The sequence below is a fragment of the Typopeltis vanoorti genome, chromosome 17 (assembly GCF_054136105.1).
Source record: "Typopeltis vanoorti isolate ZY-2024b chromosome 17, IOZ_Tvanoo_1.0, whole genome shotgun sequence".
In the NCBI taxonomy this organism is placed as follows: Eukaryota; Metazoa; Arthropoda; class Arachnida; order Uropygi; family Thelyphonidae; genus Typopeltis; species Typopeltis vanoorti.
The window spans coordinates 71,997,266-72,018,910 of NC_143565.1; the positions used below are offsets into that span (position 1 = coordinate 71,997,266).

Here is a 21,645-nt window from a genome sequence, read left to right on the forward strand (position 1 = left end):
CCCCACCCCCCCCCATTTCTATGTATTCATAAAAAAATATTGAAAAGGAATCGTGACAATGAATCATTATCTGCAAAATATTGTAATTAAGAAAAATCATAATACATATATTACAAATAATCAAGTAACGTAACTGTTCTGAATAAGTCAATTTAATAAAAATTAGTATTTCACCCATTCAATGAAGGATTTTTTTTTAACACGGAATATATCTAATACAAGTTATATACATCTGTATGCTCTGGGGAACTACTGTAAGATTTCCTCGGAACCTTAGGATTCCTACGAAGGAACACAATTTGACAAACACTGTTCTAGAAGGCTTGTCGGTATGCCTTATGGAATTACTTAGATGGCTGATGAACTTCATCGCCTGGTGTAAGACCACCACTTTCTTAATGAAACTGGAAGTGACTTGAATAAAAGTTCCACGTTGGTTTTCTACAGCATGGTTTCTGTATTATCGGGTTATCTAACTCTTAACTCACTGACGGTACCAATACCAACGTACTATAGGCAAACAGTGTTTCTTGGATTGGATTCAAATAAACAAATAAATAAATAAAATATTCCGAAATGTATTAACTGTGCACAGCAACTGTTGGTGGGCAGAACGTGTTAGGATGTTGCCATGGGATTTTGCTTGTTTGCCACCATTTGGAGATATGGCTGTTGGCATGCAAAAGAAATTTAGAAATGTCGGACATTATTTTTCCTCATATGAAGGTCGAGGTGGCGGGGGCAGCTTTTTTTTTTTTTAAATGATCTCCGTCTCTGATTTGAAAATATCCCGAACATGACTCTATTTATTACTGAGTGTGATTATGTAACAAGTTAGTTTATTTATTATTGAAGCATGTATACAGTACTTTAAAGAAATACATAGAAAGCATAGAAGAAGATGATGATGAAAAAGACGGAAAAAAAGAAAAGAGTGAAGTTGTGTAAAGATGGAAGTGGTTACTTTTCTGTAGGGAAAAGATTACTTTCCATAATCGATGAAGTTAATTATTTGTTCTTAGTTGAAATAGGATTAAGATGCATAAGTAATTAAATATTATTACTACTGCTACTGCTGCTAATAATCATGATATTATTATTAGAATAATTCAGGTATAATTATAATATTAACCAAAAAGACTTTTTCTATAAGGTTTACCTTCTGAAGGATATAGTTCGTTTCATTCTATCATCCTCTTTCTTTATTGCTGCAGATATCTTTCGAAGTTCCTCAGACTGCTCAGTTATCTAGAAAATACACACAAATAAAATGCATAAAAAATTAAGAAGTAGAACTGGACACACAGTAATTAAAATTAAATTAGTTTAATGCATTCCCAATATAATCAGATTAAGTGTTAATCCTGTTTTAATTATTTGATAAAAATACTCGGTGCTTTATTTTAGATTTCAACAAACAATTTGATATTAAAGAAAGAACAGAAGAGAAGAATTAGATATAAATATTGTGTTGTGGGAGTACGAAGAATGTGTTTCAGAGGCTGAGAGGTTCCTAGCAGCAACCTCCTTCCTTCAAAAAAAAAAAATAAATAAACCCAGGATGATCCTACAGTTTAAAAGTGATAAAGTGTATATTTAAGTAACTACAAATTTATGTAACTCACCTTTGATATAATTTCTTTCATATCTTGTTTTTCTTCACCTTTGTTTTCTTCTCCTGGATTGACAACTGCAGACATTTTCTTAATCTATAATTGGACGAATAAGATTAACTCTCTAAGATTTCTGAAGCATCAGTGGCTTTTTTTGAAAAGAAACGTTTATATACAATTGAATTTTGAACACATTAATAGCGGATTAAATGATGCATTGAAGAATCAAAAATAAAGATTGAGATCAAAGAAAGCAACTACAAACATTTTATTCGCTTTGTTTCAGAGATCGATTGAAACTCAGGTTCTGTTAAATTCTTCATTGAATTTAAAGTAACTGATAAAAACTGTTCTGAAATTTCAAATGCATATTTTTAATATATGCTCTTTGCTTGATACAGATTGCTGAAAATTTTCGATTAGTTATTACGTTTATCAGGGTGTCTCTCTGTTACTACATCTTCAAAAATATGGTACATTAAGTACGTGTTCAGATTTATAGAAATAAATTCTACAGGAAAAAATCCTATACGATCAAAATAAAACATATTTTTTCCAGAGTTTCAACTATTTTGTAACGCGGGATGAATTCAGCGTTCACGAAGTCCCGTCCGAATCCCAGACCACACAGGAGTTGACACGTCTGAGAACATAAGTCATTAACCGCATCACATCACACCACACGTCTCTAATTTCTTCTGTTAATTCTGTTAATTATAATGCCCACGTATGTAAATACTCATAAGTGGACATTATAGTTCCTTTGGATGACATTACTTTACTCTAAAATAATTTTTTATTTCCGTTATTCAATTTTTATTGTTAAAATATCTTAATAATCTGATTTAGTTCTGTTGATTCTTAAACCGATTTTAATTAACAAAAAAGTGGATGCTCTCTATTGATAAAATGAGTAGCTGACATACTTTTTTATTATTATATTTTCCAGACATATGATTTACACGCAAACTGATGATTATTTATAATTCGTAAGCGAGGTTTGATTCCAATGGATTGGAAAATTGGTAGTCTTAAGTCGTTTTGGTAGCACAACTATAATTGATGAGAGAAACATCACCTCATAACATTTACACTGATTACTCATAAAGCACCTGTCACTAACTTTAAACCGGAAGACAGCTGCTAGTTTAATTGAAACAAAGACAACAAGGAAATTTTAATTACTTTACTTCAAAGATTGATTACAGTTCAGATGTGGTTGAATGACATACCATGACTAATGAAAAGAAAGTGAAACTTTTCTCTTTTACACTGAATTATCTTTGCTCTAATGAGGGATGCGTAGCATTTAAAAACTATTAAGATGACTTCGTGGTTGTGAAATTATTTGTGTACCACTTTGCTATATGACTTTAACAAATAATAATTGGAACTTTAATGAGGTGAAGAGTATAATGACTGATAAAAACTGTTGGGTTTGTTTTATTAGTCTTTTCTCGAAACTCATTCTAGGTCGAATTCGTTGTCCGCTTATGGTTTTGTAAAAGTTAATGACATGTTTTTTTTGTTTTTTTTTCATCCCTTACTCATTCATGGTAGAAGAGGGATGGACAGAGTTTGCGAAATCCTTAAATTAGTTGGCAGATCATTTTTCACTATCTGTATGACATCACCTTATTTGTCGGACTCCTGAAGTGGCATAAAAATCACGTCTGGTCGCTATAGCAGGATTTCTGAATTATCAAATCCTTACCCTACCTATGATACTAATGTACTGGGGGTTCCCAAACTTTGTACGGGGGAGCAGCCATTAAAATTAGGTATTTTGACAAATTAGAAGAGTAATGAACCAATATATAGCATTTGTTTAAATGACCATTGGTATTCCCTTTATTCGTTAGAATTAAGGTTTTAATACCCATATTGCATTGTTATTTAAACAAATATTAAATTAAAATATTAAATAAATTTATCTTAACGTTATTTATTGCATGTCATTTTAGCCGACTACTAATTTTACGTATTTCAGTCTATTAATAGTTCTATTACTAGTATTACTATCGTTACTGCTATTTAGTATAGAAATTTTGAATTCAAATGCCTTGTAGAACATTACATTCAGTTGACGTTCAATAGTATTGATGAAAATAATGTTGATTCGGTCATTGACCTAATTTCCATTGGCATTTTGAAGTGAGGGTAACATTCATTCTAGGATGACTTGCGAATGTTCGCTGCAGTCTATTATCAAAGAGACTGACTTAGGAAGTTAGAAAATATCAACAGCTAACAACTTGACATTATCTCCATTGCTGTGTGATTAACTTTATGTACAAATTCCAGGAGCTAATCATACCACTTTTATAACACATTTTGCTCTTTAAAATGGGCGTCGGCTTCCAAGGTCAAGGGTGTCGAGTGAATTCTCTCTAGACTATGCAAACACTATAATTATGCTTCATTACACAGCACACAAAACAATTTTAAACCCTCATGTTCTCGTAAAACATTGGCATATTGCCAACATGTGTCATTTACGACACACCACAAAAAAAAAAAAAAAAACACTCCTCTATTGATGTAAATGAGAACGAATAAAAGTAATTTAAGGATACTTATTGAGCGAATTATGTTATTGTGTTTGTGGGGAAATATATTTGACTCAGACATTAATGTGATCTTTAAACCAGCGTGCATTACAAATATGTAAATATAGATAGAATCATCACTTGTTAAAGTAGTGATGTCACATCGTTTAGACAACAGTTTTATTATTGTGTGACACATGACTATGTTTCTTAACATCACTAATTTTCTTTTTTTTTTTTGGTACTGTTAATAAATAATGTATGCATGTATTGATATGGTTCGGACTAAACAAATCATTTTAATAGAAACTGAAAAAAATTAAATCAGTAATGACTCTGACTATTTTAATTAGTAGTGGACTAAACCGAAAAAGTATTACTATTATCTTTTCGGTTTAATATACCAGAAAATTATAATTTGCAAATAAAAAGATAAATAAAATATATTTTACTCTGGTATTGGGATATGTAACGACTTTTAACCTTAAATAATCCATAGGTTTTAGCCCATGTGATTTCGAAGTCTCTTTCTGTAACCTCAAAGCATCTATAATTTATTTTTCTTAGTAATGACCGCAATTAATAATTTAAGATAATAATTAGAAGCAAATGCTCAAGTTGCTAATTTCAGTAAACACAAACCAGAATTCTACCACCATAATGATCTACAGTTCGATCACTAATCTCACTTTACCACATATTTAGAATTTTTAAAAATCAGTAATTTTTTACTTATATTCGTCTAAAATTTAGAAACATTTAAAATTTTAACAGGCGTTGATAATGCCTTTGTGGACATGAAATGCAGTTATTGAGAGCAAACCTGATAGCACGAGATCTAAAATGGTTATTTTAATTTTCAACTAAGTCCTAGTTATAGAGCTAAGATAATAATACCAACTACTTACATCTTCCATCATTTGGTTAACCTTGTTATGAACTTCTTGAGCAGCCTGTATCCTATGCCTCCAGTCTTCTCTTTCCATCACTAATATTTCTCTCTCTTTCCGAATTCTCTCAAACTGACCTCGGAACTTGGCATTGGCTTCCCTTACTTCAATTAGATCACTGTGCAGCTAATAACAAAAAAAATATGCTCGTTTAATATCTTTTTAATTGAAAAGAGAGTAACAAAATAGAATCATTACCACTGGAATGCTGACGTAATACGTACCTCCGACATTCTCCTCCTACTGTCTTGTTGTTCCCTATCAGAGGACGTCCTCATTTCGTTCATTGCTTTACGAGAATGTTGTTTATCTTTGTCCTTTTCTGTCTCAGCATTCTTGAGTTTGGTCCTTAGGTCGCTGATAAGTTGTTGAGAGTCACTGAGAAGTTTCTGCATGTCTGCTCTTTCTTTTTCCCATGCGAGTTCCAGTCGGGTTTTCGTATAAGATCGAGTGGACCCACGTGCACTTTCGAGTAGTTTTTGTTCTTCTAACTGAAATAAATAAGAAGGTAAAATTGAAAATCTGTTCGTTTAAACTGGATCGTTAGCAACTCCAAAATTTTATTTTAAGAATTCATTTCTTTAAGTTTTATATTCACCTGATTTATCTTAGATCGTAGTTCAGAGGTCTGGATGTCCCAGCTGTTCCGATCTGTTTCATACTGTATCTTTAAGTCTTTATTTTCTAACGCAGAGTCATCTAATTGTTCACGAAGCTCTTCTAGGTGGTGACGTAATTCTTCAACCTTTTTCCTCGCTGCGTCTGCCTGAAATGAAAAAAAAAAAAATCATTTAGATGATATTTCAAATGAAAACTCCGAATCCTTAACAACGATATGCTGATATGCCTAAGAGTTTACATACCTCTTCTTTATGCCTTGCTCTTTCTCTTTTTAGAGTGCCTGTTCTTATAAGTTCCTCTGATGTTTTATCCGGAGGTGCTGGTGGTGGCTGTACGTTTGGATTCTGGCTTTTGTAATGGTCCCTTTCAGAAGCCAACTTTGCTATCTGATTTTGCATGTTAGCCATTTCGGAAGACATGAGAGTCATCCTTCCATCGTATTCAGCATGTACAGATGCCAACTGCGCTTTGTGAGATTTTTCAGCGTGCTCAAGTTTGATACGCAAATCTTGAAGCTCTTTGGTTTCTCCACGACCTGACAGTAGACTTCGAGTTATCCTATCACGCTCCATTTCTGATGTTCTCTTCACAGTATCCTCCAACTAATAGAAAGAAGAAAAACATAATAAAATTCCAAACTAATTTTAATGGTTTCTATTAAGTTAAGAAATTAAATACATATCCTTCTATTAACTTTTCACTTTAAGTAACATATTCGTTATAAGAATACAAAGAAAATTCTTTATTATTTCAGGATATAATAAACTCAAGAGCATTGAACAATATCGATGATAGCATATTGGTCATTCTTACAATAATACTTAAGCACACGTTTATTTTCTTATTAACTTTTTGGATTTTAGCTTTTCTATTTTTCACCATTTCTTTATGTTTTTGGTTATATTGTAAGCCATATCCTCAGTACGATACGATCACCCATTATTATCATAAACATAAGTGTCCATATTACCTCTTTGTGTTATATACAAACATCATAATTTTCATTTCAGCAGGAGTGACACGAGACATATTTAGTATGAAGACAAAGCCACGTATATAAGGAATTTATCATCGACATACGGTCTTTAACCGACAACCATAAAGTGATAGGTGTAAAATGAAAATGGCAATTTTATGTGTACTTTATTTGTTATCTATATTTTAGTATGCAGTCCGAAGGACGCACAACAGCTGAAAAATATGAAATTACATCATTTTACGGATGTCAGGAATTGTGTTTAGATCTTTTCAATAGAGATCGAAAAGTTTATTTAATTTCGAGGCGGAAGGGTTATCTTCTGTAACACCCAACTCGTAATATTAGATTGACATTCCCAGTATACGCCTTAGCATGGTCTTAGACACTAAATAGTATCCCAGCTATAATTGGTCAACAAAGTTTGATCATTGGATCCGTATTGAGCTAAGGAGGAGAAAATACCTTACACATGGGCAATTAGTTCTTCTTGTGCTTTTAAGCGTCAAGATTTTGCCAAAGGGATTTCCATGCCATCCTGTCCAAGGCTTGTACTTTTTCTCCTTTCCAGTTAATTCTCTTCTTTTAGTTGGTTGTTTATATTACCACACAGCAATTGAGTGTATTATACCTCTATACTTGCTGGCTCACTTGTCTTTTTTACCGGAAAGGGATGAACTTTGAATTTCTAGAAGGAAAACCGCAAACAGCTAACTCTTGTATATCTTAAATGCCTCATACGTGTTCTTTCTGTTCCCGGCAGGTTTTTATCCACTGTGTTATGTAAGACTTTATAAGTAATGGAAGCGAGATCGTTTCATTATGAATTTATTTACTCCCCCCCCCTCCCAATTATGTTGTCTGGATTCAGATGTTATTCAACATAAATATGATGAAATAGAAACCACACGTATAACCTCGAATCCTGTCTAGGCCATGGACCTTTACTTGACTTTCCACTAATAAGCTAGTCTTATAGTGAAATGGAAGAGTTTTTCGTCCCTCTAAAGAGGAAAACCTACTCAAAACACATAATTAAAATATATTAGCTTCATAGTCTCAGTTTCTCAGTTTCAACAACAATAACAGCAACTATATAAACTTCAGTTAAAAAAGGGGGGTAAAAAATCCAGGTTTGACTGAAATTTCATGTGCGAGAATAAGTATCGTTCAACAAAAGCTGTATTTGTTTAATAATTAGATCATTATGTATAAAATTATAGCACTGATTTTGATAATGACCTTCAAAATTTTCTTCATGAGATCAGCAGCATCCATCACCGCAGTAAATTTGTCTTTGAACTTGAAATCAATAACGCTTCCTTATTTGGATTGTCTCATTCGTCATCTTCCAGAGGGATCTTTGGTTTTTTCTCCTTCTATATTAATCCTATCTACTTTTACTAAAATATATATTCACGTGGATTTTCATCATCCCCATCTAGCCAGACTTTTAGCGTCATTAAAGTCCTTTCAAATCAGCCGTGTTATGTGTTCTGATAAGGATTATATTAACACGCGAATTTGATCAGATACGAAATGTCCTCTGTTTAAATGGCTATAAAGATCCAATGTTAAGTGAATACTAAATATTAAATAATTATCTACCTATCTGATATAAGTGAAATTAAAATAAACTCTTCTATACTTAAAATTATTTATTAACAAGAGTCGCTCATATTTTAAAATCAATTCCAGTTTTATATCTCATTCTTTCCTGTTCAAATTCGTCCTTCCTATTTTCCTGGTTCAAACCAGACTGTCAGCCAACGTTTTACTTTAATATTATGTGAATTACATCTGTTTCCATCAACTCGGCGTGTTCGGATTAGGTGAGTATGTCATTAATTGTGATCATTGTTATTAAATGTTAACAAATAATTTAATTATTGCTATAATTAAAGCGCATTAAATGATAGTTTTGAGCCCACATCCATATTGACTCAAAAACTGTTCATATCCCAAATTGGATGTGGCTATCTGGAATATACAGATCGGATGCAAGGCGGACATAATATACTGTAAGTATACGAAAAAAGATGATTCATCGGAAAGTAGAACAATTAACAGAACTGGGAAGTTATTGTCACTTTTCTCGGTCTGGTATAAAAGCGAAGGGTGAATAACATTATTGCTTGACTGTCGTTTGCGGCAGTGCAGTTTATTTATGATCTTTATGTCGGTTACTTATAGATATTGTGTAAGTCAAGCCTCTACTGTGAATACGTGTTATCAATTAGAAAGAATCGTCACAGGGGATGCGCTCAAATATCACTCGGAGGATACTCTGCAACATCGTTCTTCCTTTCATATGCACGATTTTAATAAATGATTTGACAAGATGCAGATAACTTGAAAATTTTATGCTTCTATACACAGTTGGCTGCAATTTAAGGAAGCGTTGACATTTTTTTTAATCTGAACCTTGATTTTTGAACTGCTGTTTTTTCTCTTTCTGTAGTTTAATTATAAGCAATACAAGTTTTATTTATTACTAAAGATCGTTAAAAGTTATATAAATCATGGCACTTGATTGATGTAAATTGAATTAGAATTGATATATCAGCATATAAACGTGCCAACGCTTACAAAATTGAACAAAATACATTACAGTTGCAAAAATTTATATTTTTGGAAATATAAATTTATTTAGGAGAAGTCTTACTCTTTTCCTCAACCTCTCTCTTTCTTCTTTGAGATGTTTCTCTTCTTTTTTGTAGGATTCAATCAGACTGTCCTTTTCATTTACGGTGTCTCGAAGACGAATCTTCTCCTGTTCCCATCCGGATATCCGTCCAACTTTGGTTTCCATCTCTTTGATTTGTTCCTGAGAAATAAAAACAACAATAATAAATATCTCTAACATATGTTGATTTAAAAAAAAAATCAGATTATGAATGCTATTCAAACAAACATTTGGTGTTTAATCTCCTTCACAGTATCTATTCAGCAGCCGAAGCGTACTTTGTCCGTTGCTAATGCAACAGGTGGAAATATTTATAGAAATCGATTTCGGTAGGCCTGAAAGTATTCTCATTCAGTTCCATCTAATGGCTATGAGGTCATCAAAACAGCGATGAACTTTCTAAATATTTCCAGGTCTTGTGATAATTCGTGTTTGGCTGGACATTCTGGACAGAGTTAGAGTTCTTGAGAGTTATTTTGTGCTTTCAGATATCGTCTAAATCTCCACAAAACAGTCCATTTGATTTCTGAGATATTAATGCCAGAGTAGCAAGGGCATACGGCTTAGTTTACACAAATCTGTACAAATATATTCTGCACTGTAATAACGAGACAGCAGTTCACATCGAAATATACATCCAGTCCAAATACCTTTCTTTGAATAGATCTCATATGTTAAGAAATTAGAGGCAAATCATACAGTGCATCTTTGATTTAAACTGTCAAATTATAATTTCTAATTACAATGCCGGAGACTGAATTATCCTTTGCTAAAGTGTTAAAGATTTACTTGGATTTTATTTTTACATTTATTCAGTGATATTTGAATATGATATCAATGCTCCGGATTTAGATTTCAGATATAGAGAATTAAGAATTAAAACCTGAAAACCTTTAAAAAGATTTTCATGTTTTTATTTTTTATAAAAAGAGATAACTTTAAAAAGCAATAGTGAAAATGCGTTTATTACTATTGAGATTTAACAAGGAGAGAGAGAGTATAGCTGTAAAGTAAAATATCCTCGTCAACCAAAATGTAAACACGTAGATGTTTTCCACATGCTACATCGATAGTACGTGGCGATCCAAAACTGAAATCCGAAAATATACGAATCATTTTCTAGAAATAGAATGAAAATCACTTAGAAACTTACATATCCTATAGCGCATGTGTCATGTTGATTCAATCTCATAAGCAAGCACCAGTCCAATATCTTTCTCGAATGTTGCAAGTTGAACACTAACCGCTTGCTGAATTCTATTACAAAGTCTCGCAATACTATAACTACTACGTGAATGTGAATGTATGCAAGAAACAAATATTTTTATTATGCTATAGTATTAATGACATTGTTAGCATCCAGGAATGTGTTAGCAGAGCTAATCTCAGGTGGTATGGTCACTTAAACAGAATGGGAGAGGAAAGATTAGTAAAACAAGTATCCTCTGCCAGGTTGGCAGGAAAAAGACCCAAAGGAAGACCAAGATGTAGGTGGAGTGATACAGTAAAAAGTGCCTTAGAAGATAGAAATATAAGATCTGATAATGTTGGAGTCTTGACAAGTAACAGACTGATTTGGAGGAAAATTATTGATGGGACGTTAGTAATGATGTAAATTTTTCATGATGTAAATTTTTCAGTACTCTCATATCCTGTACACCCCCTTGAGGATACATGTCAGGAATTTGATGATGATGATATAATACATATTAACAAATTATATAGAAACATTCAGCATATAAGATACATACAACTACAGCGAAACACTGGCTAATAACTTACAATAAGACTAGTCTAAAAGAATAACAAGTAAATAAACTTATTTCTAACAATTGTATGATGATCAGTAGGAGGCAGAAGTCGTATAATTTGGTTAATAAAGAGATTGAGGAATGATTGTATACAAAAGTTACTAAGTTATTACAATTTTTATCTTTCAGCCACAAATTACAACAAATTACCCACATTACAACAAATTCGAGGAAGAAATACAATTTTCTCGATTAGTAATACAGCGACACACCACTTTAATCAAAGCAGAGGAGTATATATAGTGTCTAAGAGAAAAAGTGTGAAATGTTTATCCAAATCCTATATCCAAAATAAAACGTGGATTCAGTAGCCCAATTAGTGTCTGATGACCATTATAGCGCAATCAGCAGCAAAGAAAGAAAACACACCTGAAATTTGTGGCGCATGGATCAACATCGAAACAGCAATTTAGAATGCCGACACTGTACAAATGCAAACAGATAGCAATCTAGATCATCTTGGATCTATTACTACTGAAAACCGAAGAGCTAAAAATCGAATTGTTATTTTCTGATATATTATACGTATGACAGTCAAAATGGGCCAAATGGCTTTCTAATTCAGCTAGCACTCAGATTTTTTTATTTACTAATCTTTATCGTTTTGAATATGATGCGATGTGTAAACAATTTCTCTGGGGTGTTGCTATTGAAAGGATATAAATTGTGATTGTGTTTGTGCAGTATTGATTTGAAATCTACACAGACAATGAACACGATATTGAAGAAGAGTGATACTTTCAAAATACTATAGTTCTCTATAAACGGTTTTTTTTTTAAAATTTTAATTTAATTTTTATTTTCAGTATTAGTATATAATGGCTTTTAAATGGGACAGTTGATATGCACATTAATTTGTGCCATTACATCACAAGTTTTATTATCTTAAAAGATGTTATGTTTAAGTAAACAGTGTTTAACCTTCTAGAAGCTAAGTATTAGTAATTTAATCTATTATTTAGGAATATGTAGAATTATATTTAGGAATTAGGAACAGATCAGAAATATTACCGTCTATTTATAATACCGTACTTATACAAATAGTTTCTACATTTCATATTTCAGTATAAAATTCAGGTTAAATATCACTAACGATCATTCTTAATAAAATGCCATTTCATTACTAGATGGAGTTGTCATCCTCTTACCTGCATATCCAGTTTTTCCTTGATCCATGTGTCTTGACGACTGGTATACGTTTCTCGTAATGTCTTAAGTTCAGATCGAGCGCTGTCGTATTCCCTTTTCATGGTGTTATAAGTGTTTTCCATCTTTTCTTTGTCAGACACCAAGCTTGCTTTTACTGTGAGGAAATCGTCTTCTAGCTGTTCGTACTTGGATGTCAGATCATCGTATTCTTTCCGTTCCTTTTCCAGTTCTTTTTCCAACTGTTTTGTTTTCTCAGAATCCTCGTCCAATTCTCGAATGCGATTTTGCGCTTTTCTCTGTTCTCGTTCAAGCTGCACGATTCGATCCCGAAATGCAAGAAGCTCTTCTTCTTTGGCTTTCATGGCTTGCTCGTGTTCACGCTCCATTCTGTCGCGCTTTTTGCTTTCGGCTCGGATATCATTCTGTAATTCGGCTTGCTGAGAATGCCAGTCGTCTTTTTCCTTCCGCATTTGGCTATTCAACTGACGATTCTTCTCATTAGCTTCCTTGATAGAGTTTTCGGCCTGCAAAAGAAAATAATAATTAATTTAAACGATGTTATATCTTAACGTGAAGGTACAAAGATGGTTTACTGTTTGTGTGCAAGGTCAGTTGCTTGTTTAATCAAAGAGACCCCACAATTCTCTCAAACAAGTCTGATTTCTATCATTCCTTATGCAAATCTTGAACATAACAGTTTACTGGAGTGAATCAAGATGGATAGTTTTACATAGTGCAGAAGTAAAAGACGTGATTGATATACCAGAGTGTACCAGCGTGTGAGTGACATTATTTTTGACGAACTCGTTTCGGACGTTTATCTGTTTTGGGCGGAGAAAGAAATCTTAATTTTCTAGGAGAAAATCATGCTGCTCACATTCGAGATTGGATAACACAACTGTTTAAAACAGGCTTCAGTAAAATGACTTTTAACATGGATATGATTCGAACTAACTAAAGAAGTTCGACGTTGTGAAACATTTTACAAACGAAAACTTTCATCAGTGAAAGTTTTCGTTTGTAACATGCTTTTTTTCTGTAAAAGAATGTTTCTTAAGTTAGCATATCATCCTTGAAAGAACCTCATATATCCCTAAGGGTTTACGTGCACCTGTGTTAAACCACTAGTCTCATCCTCCGTAGACAGCACTACTCAATTCTAGATATTCCATCATCTATAATCTATTAATGCTAGAATTAAAAATATTTCGCTTTAATTTCATAATTACATCCTCTTTAAGTAATATTTCTAACCGAAATCGACGCATAGTGAAAGTGGCTGACATCTTAATCACAGCTTATGCCATCAATACTGTCTTCACATAATAATACTAATTTCAAGGTTGAAATCATCAAAAATTTTGACCTACTGGTGCTTATAACAATACTGGAGTTTCAGAGGGAGAGTCAAACTTCTAGTTTATGTCCAATTAAATCTTAATAGAAGACAATTTACTAGCAATTATTTTAATAGCTAGCATCAGCGATTCAAGATTAGAAGGAATAGCAAATGATCCTACATTAGTTATTTTTTAAATCAGCGAGTATATTTTATCGCTGATTAATTCTTTAACCTTATCCAAAGAAACTTTATAAAGCTAAATGAAAGAAGAAAACGTGGGTGGCATAAAGAAGCCCATATGTACACCAAAAAATGAATAAATGCAACAAAACAAAATAATTTAATAATAGTGAAAAGTTTGAACAGTAATACTCAGCTTGAATTAATATATTAAATATTAATTCAATATATTAATATTTAATATGTTTAAGGGCTCAGAATGCTGTCTGACCAAACACTACACTGGAAAGAACAGTATAGAATACTCTGAAACAATCATTAAGATATTAAAATGCAAAGGGTCAGTACTCCGAGCGTGCATTACTTCAAGGGCTCACCGACATTGCGTTACTGACAATGACCGATTAAATATTCCGAAATAATTATCTTGAATGTCTTAATCGAACGTATGAGATGTTTGGTTGAGTGGATAACATCTGTTTCTCTTCATTTATAATCGGCATATTCGAATCCCACTTTGGGCGTGGATGCTTGCGTGAATTCATACGTGGTGGATGGTTTATGATCACCTCCACCAATTTGTCCATTTGGAGGTATGGAATGGCTTTAAAAAAAAAAGAAAAAAGAAAAAATAAAGAAAAGAAAAGATCATATTGATCTCTAGAGAGTTCCAGATTATTTAATTGGTGGGATTGAATGCATACAATATAAAGCATGACTTTAATTTTCAAACATTTCTAAAAACAGAACAAAAAATCTTAAATCTTATTTTATTCAGTATTTTTCTGTGTGCAATTGTAAGATACAACCAGTTTTCAAATTTACCTTCTTGTTTTTATATTATTTTATTATTTTCTTAACTCGTAAAGCAGCACTTCTCGATGTTTTAATAATATTATGCAGCGGCACCACATTCTATTCTATTCTACGTCTTACTTTGTTACTGCGTAGAATGCGCTGCTGCTGCTGCTGTAGATTCTATTCTTCGTTTTACTTCGTTACGGCATAGAATGCGCAGCAGCAGCACATTCTATGCAGTGACGAAGTAAGTCGTATGAGTTCCTATGCATATGACACAAAATACTAGTAATTTATTAGCGTTAGGAATAATATTCACTTTTATTATCAGAGGCATCATCAGAGCAAATTAGACATTAGAATAATGAGGAAATGCTCAAATTCGAAAAGCGAGAAGCAGGCAAATTCGTTCTAATTATTACAAGCCATCGCTGTCAGCGGTTCCTCTCTTATATGTAAATCATGCATTAAACAAACAAGCATAAAGGGAGACTAATGTGTTCATTTAACAGGAGAGAGAGAGAGAGAGAGAGAGAGAGAGAGAGAGAGAGAGAGAGAGAGAGAGAGAGAGAGAGAGAGAGAGCATTGTTGTTTCGTTCATATTAGAAATGTCGTCATAGATGGATTAAGAAAGATTCCCAGCATTCTTCTAATATTTTAATCTATTCCATTTCATGGAGCAGATTAAAAGAAAATATAGTTTTAAAATATATTAGAAGCAGGAAAGAAATAGAACAATAGCAACAATATATTAACAGAGTATCCCAAATCTTTAGGAAGAGAAAGTAATTTTTTATAGTAAAGTTCGATATTATCACATATTTCTATGAAGATTTATACTACACACACCGAATTAGAAGCCTTTATGATGTAGCGTCACTTACGCAGCGTATAATTTAATATACTCGGTCACGTGCGTTACTACGTGTTCTACGCAACTATTTAAGAATGTTGCTGGTCAGTAATCGTCAACAGTTTTGATCAGAACTGGAAAAACGATCTTTTGGAGATCGATAAAGGGCTGATTGTGGGTTAAAAATCGCGCCTTCAGCCCGTCTAGCTGGAGCTACGATTTTGAAAACAGAGCTGACTGGTTTCTGAAAAAGGTGAGATATTCGAGTGTTTAATCAGTGGAGAAATAACCCAATTTGTTTTTTTAAGAGGCGCAACTGTGGCCCTAAGACAACCTTTCAGGAAAGAGATCACCGTCATTTGAGAAGGCTTCTACGGACAAACAGAACTTCTTCTGTGCAGTAATTCACCAAAGCATTTGATGAACCCAGCTTGCCTCGTAAACACAATCCAAGAGTATGGAAGTGGTGTCATGGTGGGCATGTTTTGTTGTTGCGGAACGGGTTTCCTGATATTGCTGGAAAGTTGGGGATACACAGAGAATATCTGAACATTATTAGCGCGTCTCATACTGAGGTATCCATTATGGATACCTCGGTATAAGACTGGCTCGTTTACTTGAGTTTAGAGTTCTTATAAATGTTCCCCAAATTACAGAGTGAGATTCGAATCCAGTTTCTAACTAAAAGACGAATGTCATTCTTTAGACTGAACTACTTGTTGAGTCTAAAGTAAAATTTCAGGAAGTAGAATATTCATAAAGAGATTCAGACGTTACGTGTGGTGCCTAATCATACTCCTATTATCAGTTTCCTACAATGATTATCATGGACTTTAGTTTTGAAATCAGCGGAAGATCTCATCTGGATGTTGTCCATCTTTTTAATATAAATTTAGATTTATATTAAAATCTAATATAAATCGAGGATAATATTAAATATGATCGTTTGTCCTGTCCTTGCAGACTTCTACAACAAACATTTATTTTCTGTGATTCAGCCTCGTTCTGTTATCTGGAATCTCAAAGTTGACTTTTTTTTTCAGTTTAGCTAAATTTTGTTGATTGAACTTTTCTTTCAGAAAAGTAACAATTTGTGTGCATTAATAATTCCTCGTACCATATATTCTTGAAAAAATTTAAACAATACTCTTTATTCAGACAATTTACAATACGAGAGTCCCGTGGTAAACCTATTACTGAGACTATTGAAAAGATCTTTATGAAATCGTTCTAAATATACTGAAGATAAATAAAATAATTTATTTTCCTTTCCTTTCCATTTACAATTGTGGGAAACTAACATTTAATAGTCATTAATATTTTTATAATGATTTTGTATCCTTCCGGCATCTAGTATAATATCGAATATACCCAATATAATTATTATAAAAATAGTTTTCTGTTATTTATCTGTTAACTGATGATTCTCAGAAAGGTTAGTTCGTATTAATTCTTTGCTCTTATATCTAGTTCTATTTTCTGATACTAACTAACAGTATTTATCTCGTGATAAGTGAATATTACACTTCCTTTTTTTTTTTCCCTTTAGGATTCTAGATGGAGTTTTTAATTGGTTGCGATGACCTTGTAAAATTAATATGGATTCCCTTACAATGCAAGTTTCTTATGGCTCTTATGCCTACGTGGCTCCGAGAACTACATTCATAATAAAGACGAACTATTAGCCTGCTGCTATTAAATAATGTAATAATCAAAAGGATTTTGTATCAGTTGGCGTTCTTAGTTTTAATTTAACGCGAATTGAAATATGGACTACCTGATACATCAATGGTTTTCACTTACTGTAGAAATACAGAAATATCGTGTTTCTGTTGTTGCAAAAAAAACTCAAGTAATGTTTGAATTTATCAATACAAGAGGAGACTATTGATGCATATCTTCTATATCTGATTACATTTAATCTGGTGAAGTGAAATGCAACACTCATCCGGATCTCTCATAGTTCTGAATGAAGAACAACAAAGCAGGGGAATATTTTGCAAAATTCTTGCTTCCACTTCTCAGAGGATTATTTATTTATTTAGTGGATTATGCAGTAGGCGCAACGTCGGTAATGCATGTTTGACACTTGTTGTACTGCCATTAGAAATGCATTACAGTAAAGTATCGCATCAGTAAATAATTTATTTATTTATTTTAATAATAACAATTGACTATGTCTTTAAAAGTGTCGAAAGTACAAGTAAAACATGGAAAATTATTAATTAATCTAATAAAAATTTCGAAAATGGAACAAATAAATAAAGTCAGCGAGGTTAGCCGAGTGGCTATTGGGAAAGGAGTGTCCTGGGTTCGATTCTCGTAGTTGACGTGAGGAGCTTAGGATATATCTCAGACTTAGCCAACTTAGCCGGTCTTGGGCGTGGACTGCATAGTTTTTCTCCCCAGCTTATCTGGGGCTTTTCCTCCAGCAAGCAGGCAAACCGGCCCCATGAACACACGTATCTACAAACATAGGACACACTGGGAGGCATAGGGCTAGCCACCTTATCCTCGGGACGGGTATGGCTTGAAAGGGCTGAGGATAGTTCCGTATATCAGGCCAATAGGCCTAATACAAAAAAGGAAGAAGAAGAAGAAGAAGAAGAAGAAGAAATAAATCCAATATTCTTAGGAAACTTCTATGAAAAATAAAAATGGCTACACAAAGCGACAACTTCAATCTAATCCCGCTGGTGTGCAGTTTGACATCAAATGCAAAAGTTTTTTTTAACAAAATTCTCATTAATATCTTCTCTTTCTGGATTCTAACTAAAGCCATGTTTTCCTGATCTTATCTGAAAATCATCATCTTATTTAAGTACGTTTAAGTCTTTCGAGTTCCGGCATTTTGGAAGACTCTAAGGTTGTAGGGTTAGCGTTTAATAACTGAACCTGATCAAAAATGCCTAAGAACGAACCGAACTGTCCTTGAGTGACACTTTCGATGTGCCGTGATAAATTATTCTTCACCACTATCTCCTTAGAAACGTGCTTCTGATCATTAATTAGTATCTAAATTAACGATTTTTTAAATGATATAATCTCCTTCATGGAGTCCATTGATAAGTTATAATTTTTAAGTCATTTATTTACTTAAAACAAGGTTAAAATTTCAGTATGTAAACTGACTCTCACCTTCTCTAGCTTATCTGTGGTGTCATTTAATTTATTTTTGATAAGCCGACTTTCCTCTCTTATCAACTTGATCTCGGCTTCAGATTTCTCCTGGGTTTCTCGTACTAATGCTTCTTTTTTCTTTTTATGGTCATCTTTCATTCGGGCTTCCTTAAAAGAAAAATAGAATAAACTTATTAGTATAGTACGTAGTGATTTTTTTACATCATCAATGACTGTGCTAATTTAAATGAAACGCCAATAATTGTTGGTATTTACATATTGGCGTTTAAGCAATGGTAAAGAGTCACAAAATATAAGTGAATGTTATGTCTGTATGGAATACTGTTCGGATCCCCCCCCCCCTTCTCATGAGATCCGGATCTCATGAGAAGGGAATCCTCATGAGAAGGGCGGTGAATTGATTTATTGGTTCTATAAAAGAGCTAGCAGAGCTGTATGGCTAGATCTCCATCATCAAGCATGTATTGCTATTGCAAAGTATGCTCTATCTCTTGGCTCTTGGTAGCCGAACAAGTGCGATGTATGCATCCACCAATAAGCGTAGATATAGATTGAAATAGATAAATCGATATCCTGAAAGATTCAAACATGGTCAAACCTAATGAATGAAAAAGGATATTACAAACATCTGCATATGTACGATTCTTAAACTGTAGCACCCTTCCTGAGTTGATGGCTTGAGTGAAACGAAAGTCACTTACAATTTACTGAGCAAAACGGTAAATTTAGTCCGAACAATCAATTGGCTGAAACTAACATTCTTTAACTGTCGATGGTCTTGTTAGTGTTATTATTCCTGTACAAAGTAGTATGAATTTCTCGCTTGCAAACAATATATCTTGACATCAGGTCTGCTGCGGCAAAAACTTGCTGTATGTAATCTTTTTTGACAATTATTCATAAAATCTATGACCTGAGCGATGGTGGTAATATTACACTTATGATCTCATTATCTCGTGGTTTTCTAGCGTTTCGTGTCCAGGAAGAGGAAAACACCCAGATTACGAAATATATTATTTCGTAATCTGGGTGTTTTTTCAGCAACTCTTTTCTTAATGTCCATATGACGCCGGCTAATTATTTTCGGGTGTGTTTATTACACAATGATATTTTACTTATCGCAATACCAACTTCCCACATCCTTACATCCACATCTGGTTTCTCATTAAGTATCATAGTTTCAAAACAACATGAATAATTCCAGCGTTACCAAAATCGACTGATGATTATCATTTCAACACTTCGTAAAATTTTTTTATATATAATCTTGCTTAAATTCAACTCCAACTCCTTTTCGACGGCAGTGTGCAATTACTTCACAAGTGTGTTTATACTAAGTGATGACTGAAAGTTAGATTCTTAATGGAACGTCTGATTTTCTTCCAGAACATTTACGTTTTATGCAAATATAGTTTAGTTACTTGAAAACCACATATATTATTGTTGAAGTATTGTACCCTTCTATATCTGTGTTCACAGATATATCAAGAAAAGAATAAAAAATTTAGAGTGATTAATACAAAGCTATCTGCTATTTGAAGGCCATTTTAACTTATTAAAATGCTAGTGAGATAGTCAACTAAATTTTATAAAATATATTGAATATTTTATATTCAATATATAAAATATATTGAATATAAAAATCAATGAAGGAAAGGATGGCAATCGAGAAAATGAAAATTGAACATAGAACACAAACAACATCAAGTTATGATATTTGTTATGATATATCGAGAATAGTATCGCTGACAATGTAAAGAAAAAATCATCCATATTTGTATATCTGATTCTTAAATGGATATGCCGTATAGATGTACAATAACACAATAATTTCAGAGAATATCAAATAGAAAAAACCATGCAGATTCTTATGCATAGAAAAGTCTGCATTTCTCTTACGAGACAGAAATAGAGAAAACTGATATAGTGTATATCATATTCGACTTAAAGGAGAAAACAGAGATAAATCAGTGAATATCATTCTCGATGAAGGGAAGGTTTTTGAGATGGAAACTGGAAGACATCCACAAAGCATGAAGATGAAATGAAAATGAGAAATACAAACTGTTAAGAAAACGAACTATTAATTAAATATACATTAATACAACAATATATGGTTAATGTTAAATTAACCATAGATTATTTTATTAATTTTTTCTAAATAATTAGGCAACTAATAGACGGTATTTTTTTAATTAATAATTATTTATATTTTTAATTATTTATATTTTTATAATACAGTTTTTATATTATATATGTTATGAATTAAAAATAAAAAAAAACTATAAAACACCTAAATACATAACAGTTTTTATTTTATAAGTTTTTAACCTATTTGTTATTTTATATACTTTGTCATGGTGAGATTTTTCCAGCTGTGTTATTTGTTTTTGAAGCCCTTCGCATTTTGACCGGTAGTCCGTTACTTGTCGCCTCATATCTTCTCTTTCTTTCAGATATCCGACGGCCACTTCCGACTGTCTGTTGTCGACATGTTTTAATCTTGCTCTCTCTTCTTCCAGCTAGTGACACACAGTGGGAAAGAAATTAATTCAAAATGTCTAAACATCACACAAAAAAAGCAAATAATATATTGTGCATATTACCTCAAAACTTAAGTCTATCTTTAGTTTTAAAGATTAAGTTAAAAGAGATTGAAAAAAATATTCAGGATTGCAAATACTTCAAGAACAAACTAACAACAAGACTTGACAGTAAGATATTCAAGATACTTAAGGATATTCACCTTTTCTCCATATCTCCTTTCTTATAAATTCCTACATGCTGATTAAATTGCAAAATCAATTTATTTAAGACATACTGATTTGTGAATAAATATCTTAGGCTCAGGACCTCTCAATAAAATTCTGGATATACTTGGATATGAATTTCAAAGTGTATAATAATGAAAAATTAGACAAAATGATAGAAGCAAAGCAAATTGGTTGTTGTAGAGTGTGTAATGATAAAGATTTA

The 21,645-nt window shown here is 32.7% G+C and overlaps 1 protein-coding gene across 1 annotated transcript in view; it reads right to left on the bottom strand.

The window, feature by feature from the left end:
- Positions 1-1,155: 1,155 nt before the first annotated feature.
- LOC150097483 (uncharacterized) overlaps positions 1,156-21,645 on the bottom strand; it is an 85,431-nt gene continuing 64,941 nt past the window's right edge. Inside the window, exons 5-14 of the mRNA XM_090407672.1 lie at positions 21,021-21,191; positions 18,667-18,816; positions 12,355-12,879; positions 9,375-9,536; positions 5,976-6,335; positions 5,711-5,878; positions 5,337-5,603; positions 5,071-5,238; positions 1,626-1,709; positions 1,156-1,248 (exon numbers count right to left, since the gene is read on the bottom strand). Of these exons, the coding sequence (XP_090263798.1) occupies positions 1,156-1,248; positions 1,626-1,709; positions 5,071-5,238; positions 5,337-5,603; positions 5,711-5,878; positions 5,976-6,335; positions 9,375-9,536; positions 12,355-12,879; positions 18,667-18,816; positions 21,021-21,191 (2,148 nt within the window). The remainder of the gene's footprint in view (positions 1,249-1,625; positions 1,710-5,070; positions 5,239-5,336; positions 5,604-5,710; positions 5,879-5,975; positions 6,336-9,374; positions 9,537-12,354; positions 12,880-18,666; positions 18,817-21,020; positions 21,192-21,645) is intronic.